The 6,000-nt window shown below is 41.0% G+C and overlaps 1 protein-coding gene across 4 annotated transcripts in view; it reads left to right on the plus strand.

Moving 5' to 3' along the window:
- Positions 1 to 5,305, plus strand: part of Eip93F (Ecdysone-induced protein 93F) — a 440,165-nt gene extending 434,860 nt beyond the window's left edge. For all 4 annotated transcript variants that reach the window (XM_045735941.2, XM_045735942.2, XM_069308191.1 and 1 more), the window contains exons 5-6: positions 2,663 to 2,807; positions 2,978 to 5,305. In XM_045735941.2, coding sequence (XP_045591897.1) covers positions 2,663 to 2,807; positions 2,978 to 4,918 — 2,086 coding nt within the window. In that variant the 3' untranslated portion in view covers positions 4,919 to 5,305. The remainder of the gene's footprint in view (positions 1 to 2,662; positions 2,808 to 2,977) is intronic.
- Positions 5,306 to 6,000: the final 695 nt, after the last annotated feature.

Below are 6,000 nucleotides of genomic sequence, written 5' to 3' on the forward strand. Positions count from 1 at the left end.
CGAAGCACCAGGAGGCTGTTTATAACAATAACAACAGTTGGTTGGCAAGTTTGCATGCTTGTAAACTGTTTAATAAATGTAAACAAAGCCGTCAAAGATTGAGGAAAGATGTACACGTTCGTAGGTACTTGCGTAACTGCTTCGTGAATCTGGCCCCTGTCCATCTTTTCTCAATCTTTGGCGGCTTTGTTTACAATTATTAAACAGTTAATGAGCTCCGAAGCACCAGGAGGCTGTTTATAACAATAACAACAGTTGATTGGCAAGTTTGCATGCTTGTAAACTGTTTAATAATTGTAAACAAAGCCGTCAAAGATTGAGGAAAGATGTACACGTTCGTTAGTACTTGCGTAACTGCTTCGTGAATCTGACCCCTGGACTGTAAATTGGAAATAGAAAGAAAAAGCCATGATATGGGTAATAAACAAAAATATTAAGGTCAACATTTTTAACAAAGAACAACATGAAGGTGAACAAAAATAAAAAGCTGCACTTGAGGGTGAATTAAGTGATCATAACCAAAGAAAAAAACAGTTTAGTTGATTTAGTAAAATCAAAAATGAATTTTTAAGGCAAAAGCTTAAGATATCATTTAATGGATGATATACTAGCATCATTTTAGATGTGCATTTCTTCCCATCGAGCGTATGAGAAGTATATTTCCCGTCTGGCCTGCAGACTTCTCCATTAGAAAAACACACAAATATTGTGAAATACGAAAAAAAATGCTTCAGACACACGTACCAAATTTCTTGCTTCATACAAAATTCTGAGAGATAGTAATTTGATTTATCACTTACCACCAACTTTTAATAGAGGTTGTTGATAAGTGACTCAGTGTGTATGTTGGTACAGAGCTCTTGGATACAGTAGAGTTCAGAGCTCTAGGGTACAGTAGAGTACAGAGCTGTTGGGACTAGGCTGCCAACTCGGGATTCTGCCAAGGGTCAGTAGCCTCAGCTTCCGTGATATTCTTTCTTGCTTGGTGTGTCCACTGGCTCTTAGGAAGACATTTCCTTGGCCACTGGTCATTCACCGCTCCTCCCGGTGCTCGAGGTGGACTTCCAGGCTGTGCCTCCAATGCTTGACACGAAGTGTCTTGGGACCTTCTCTTGGATTACTTGTCTGGTCCTCTCATAATCATTTCCCGATTACTGATTGATTGCTTCCGCTCTCCGGGTGGGATCCCAGGAAGCGGAAAGAGAGAGAGAGATTTAGAGGCGACTCTTGATTGTAATCTGCCAATTCGGATTCGCTTTACTGTACATTGACAGATAAGTACTTAAACTGTTCACGACATATGTGAGACTAGTTAGAATATTCAGCAGTTGTTCTGTGTCCATAGTTACCTGAATGACACCATCTATAATGGACTTGAAGAGGAAAGAAAACAGGTGGCTAATTATAGGTTCACCCCCCATTATATCTGAGGCTTTTTCCCAGTTGCAGTATTTCCAGCTCCATCGGATTGATGGGGTTTATTACTCAATGTGTGGAGAATATTATCCTGTTATCAATCCTACATTGTGAATGCTTGCTGAGAACAATTTCTCACACTAATGACTTATTTTATGTTAATGCATTGTTTGAATGCTTCTAAGGACATCATGAGAGCAGGGCATGCGGAGTGCGTGTCTGGGGATACCCAGGACGCTGGTTCGATCCCCGTTTTGTTCCAATTATTGTCCTAAAAATGTATCCCATTATTGTGATTCCCAGTATTCGTAAACTCAGACCTGAGTGCCGCCAAGTACATCAGCCAGTAGCCTACACTTTACATCCTCTAAGTTTACCAACGACGTAATTTGGCGGTAATTTACATGCGGGTTAATGAGCTTTGAATTAATGAGTGCTTGGAGTGTAATGCGACTAGGTTGTTGTTTTACCTGTATATTTATCGGTGGTTGATATCAGGCAAATTATGCGGTGGGCTGAGTCAGGATACAGGTGAGTTCAGAGCTCTTGGGACTGGTTCAGTTTGATGTTCGTGGTGCGTCCTTTATTGGTGGTGAGTTGTGGTGTGGTCTGGCAGGCCATCTAGCAGGAACACATTGATGGTTCCTCTGATGGAAAGTTGTGCTCTGAGGTGTAGTTAAATGAACCTTTTAATGGTCATTCTGGTCTGAATTCAGTGTTGTTCGGTGTCTTCTCTGGCACCGTTATGACCCAGCAAAGAATCTGCTGTGCCGGTTCTGAATGGCGATCTGCCTCTGATTGCATAGCACTAATCTGGAGGAAAATCAGATCCATGCCTAAAGAAGCAACTGTTTCGCTGAGAAAATTAATTGTATTCATTGCACTGAAAGTTAGATTTTGTGGCCTTTATCATGAATTAAGAACTTGGACTTAATTTTCCACTATCAGTACTTTACTATAAAAGAACAACCATGTTCCCCCCTCTTTTATCTTTATTTTTATTTGTTCTCAACACATTTTATTCTTTATACCCAATTAGTATTAAGCTTTAGTCATTAATGTTTTACCTGCCCGAAACGCTTTGTGTAATAGTGGCTTTAGGCATTGTATGTACTAGCTCTATCTATAAATCCATCAATCTTTGTAAAATCTCTTGTATGTATGTACCTTACCTAAATATACACTTATTTATTTATTTATAATTTGTTTTAACTTTCTAAACATTAATCAATGTTTATTTCGGCAGAGGTCGGAGGCGAGGAGACATGAGCAAAAGGTCCTACACAGAGGAGGAATTACAAGCAGCACTGAGGGACATCCAGAGTGGAAAGTTGGGGACAAGAAGGGCGGCTGTTATCTACGGTATCCCCCGTTCCACGCTCAGGAATAAGGTTATACTCAACGCCTTTTTCAGTTCATTTCCTAAATCAATTTACTGTTGCATTCCACAACTGAATATTTATTTAAGAGTTAAGAAATGATTCAATATTGTTAGCTTATATTTACTGTATTGAGGTAATTTCAATTTACGATACAGAATACAATTTTTTTGCATTTGCAGGTTTACAAATTAGCAATGGAACGTGAGCGGAATAAAAAACTGGCAGAACAGACTAATTCCACTCTGCTGTCGGACACCAAGCCGTTCGCAGAGTGCCACAATGGCGTGAGTGAAAGTGGGGGCAGCCTTGACAATGAAATAAGCACATCGTCAGAGTGCTTTAGAACGTTACTTAAGAACAAGATGGCGGAGAAACTGGAAGAAATGAGTCGGAAAGGCCTTGGCAGCAGTGACAACAAGAGAGTAGTTGAGTCGGCCCTTAAGTACTTGTTGGAGAACATTCCTAAACTTGCCCTTAACAAAGACAACAAAGAAGTGTCAACAGATATTTTTAGTAGCATTTCTTTTTATCCTCAGTTAAGTGACTTTATAAAGAAGGTAGTTGAAGAACGGTACAACGAAGAACTACAAAGAAGTAAGTCCAGATTAAATGGCTCGGTCGACATTCACGCTGCAAATGGCTTGAAGGGTGACAATTGCGATCTCACTGTACCGTCCTACTCCCCCGCGTGTAATGGCCTTGTTAAGGGAGACTCTGAGCCCACAGCCTCAGACTCCAACCATTCTAGTCAGCCACTGATCTCTCTACCCAGTCCAAACCTAAAAGAGATGATTGCTCAAATGATTGGGCAAAAACTGGGATGCGAGCTGCCACTTGGTAAGGATACGGCAAGCGGAAAGTTACAACAGTCCTCCTTGTCTTACTCTTCGACTGGGGACGCGCATAGTAAGCTTAATGGTGAGAAACGGGACCCGACCAAGAAAGGCTCCGCCACATCTTCACCATCAGGGGGTAAGGGTTCAAGACCCAAACGAGGAAAGTACAGAAATTATGACCGGGATAATCTCCTGAAGGCGGTGCAGGCCGTGCAGAGCGGTGAGATGAGTGTCCATCGAGCTGGGAGCTTCTATGGGGTTCCTCACTCGACTCTCGAATACAAAGTCAAAGAAAGGCACCTCACCCGTGGGAAGAATAAAAAGGAGACCATTTCATCCTCTGGCTGCTCCTCCCCACTCGATAAAATCAAGAAAGAAAATCCTGTAAACTCTTCAGATGCTCTAAGAAGTCCAGGAGACACTTCGAAGTCCTCGACTGATATAGTCAGGAACCAAGCAGACACGACCTCAACTATAGACCTAACAGGAGATGAAAGTTCCAAAAGTGAAGAGAACGTGACAGTTCGACCTGTTATGAAAAGGCCTCGAGTTGACTTAGAAACGGCAGCCTTTCCAAATTACCCGCCCCTTTCATCCACTCCCCTTTCCTCTACTTCGGTTACTCCATCTCCCTTATCATCTGCTCCAATTCTAGCTAATCCATTCAGTCTATGGAATGGAGCCTCCATGGTTTCTCCCTTCCTCTCTAGCTACCAACAAGATCCCTTTTATGCATCTCAGATGATTCGGCGGTTCCAAGAGGCAGCTGTTAAGAACCACGGGAGTGTTAGTTCTCTTTCTCCACGCAGTAATGAGCCTTGCACATCACCAGGGCCCATCTCCCAGGCCCAGGAGCCCTCAGTCACTCCCCCCTACCAAGGCAGTGTTTTAGATGCTCTTCTTAGGGGGAAAACAAGCAGTAGTATTACCAAGACGGGAAACAGTAACAGCAATAGTCCCCTCCCAAATAGTGACGCATCGTGGCAAGTCTCCTCCAGCCTTCTGAGTCTGACTAAAGGCTTGGTGATGGAGCAGCAGAACCAACAGAGAGTGGAAGATACCTCCACACCCCCACTGATTCAACCTCAGGGCTTCATGGCCTTCAATACCCTCTACTCCTTTCCTGCCCTGGCAGCTCGGAGCACCTTAGCTGCAGCCCTCCAGAAACGTCCTTCTCCAAAGATCTTACATAGGGATACTATAAGCCCAGAAGTTGACATCCTTCCACTGCCGTTAGTAAAGGACTCTCACCACAGCAGAGCTGTTGCTACAGATCAGCCGTGAGCCTCAAGTTTCCAGTAGCATCCAGGACTCACATATATGACATAGCAATTTAGAATAGTTCAATTAATACTATTTTACTCGATTTTGGTGATTAGAAATGGAAGTACGTGATGAGAATCATTGTAAATTCAGCTGTGTCAGCTAATTTCACCATTTCTATATATTTTCTGATTTTTCATATAGTTATTTTTCTCACGTGTGCTGAACTTGTCGATGTTGGTTATTTCATTTGCAAATAACCGACCTTATCTTATTCATAATGAATATAAGTAAATATTTTATTAGTTTATTTGTTTAAAAACATGAAAGAGCCATTGACGCTTGTAATGTTATTCATGGTGAATCATGCTTAATTTTATATTTTGCAAATATTTTAAAAGACAATCTGCTTATATATCAATTATCCCAGAAATCTACAACAATTATGTGGAGTTTTAGATGGAAACTGGAGTAGTTGAATGCGTGCCAGAATGTGTCGAATCAGCCCGGGTGTGTCGAATCAGCCCGGGTGTGACGAATCAGCCCGGGTGTGTTGAGTCAGCCCGGGTGTGTCGAATCAGCCCGGGTGTGGCGAATCAGCCCAGGTGTGTATCTCAGAAAATGCAGAATAAATTCCCTCAGAAGATGTACAGGTATAGACAATAAAGCTCTTCAGGGCTCTTAAGCAAGATGTTATTTATGGAAATATGAAAATCGTCCTAAAATTTGACTTAACATAAGTATTCTACTTTTCTTGCATAATTCCTATTACAACATTTATAAATTACAGAGTCAATTAGCTAATAGTAGTATTTTATTATGTGTTGTCGATCATATATTATTATAGTCTATATTTAATATTTTTCTCAAATATTAAAAGTAATCCAAGAGGCCAAAGCACACTAAATGTATTCAAAGAATTGCTATCTCATTCCATTACTGCTTTTGGTTTATTGTATATAAAGAAATTTCATCAAAATTGTAAATTACACATAGCATGTTAATGAATGGTTCAGTTATATATATATATGTATATATATGACAGTGTCAGACCACGGAGGAAAATTGAAACAGGAATTTCCTTAAGTACTTTCGTATATTAA

This window comes from Procambarus clarkii, chromosome 6 (assembly GCF_040958095.1).
Source record: "Procambarus clarkii isolate CNS0578487 chromosome 6, FALCON_Pclarkii_2.0, whole genome shotgun sequence".
Classification (NCBI taxonomy): domain Eukaryota; kingdom Metazoa; phylum Arthropoda; class Malacostraca; order Decapoda; family Cambaridae; genus Procambarus; species Procambarus clarkii.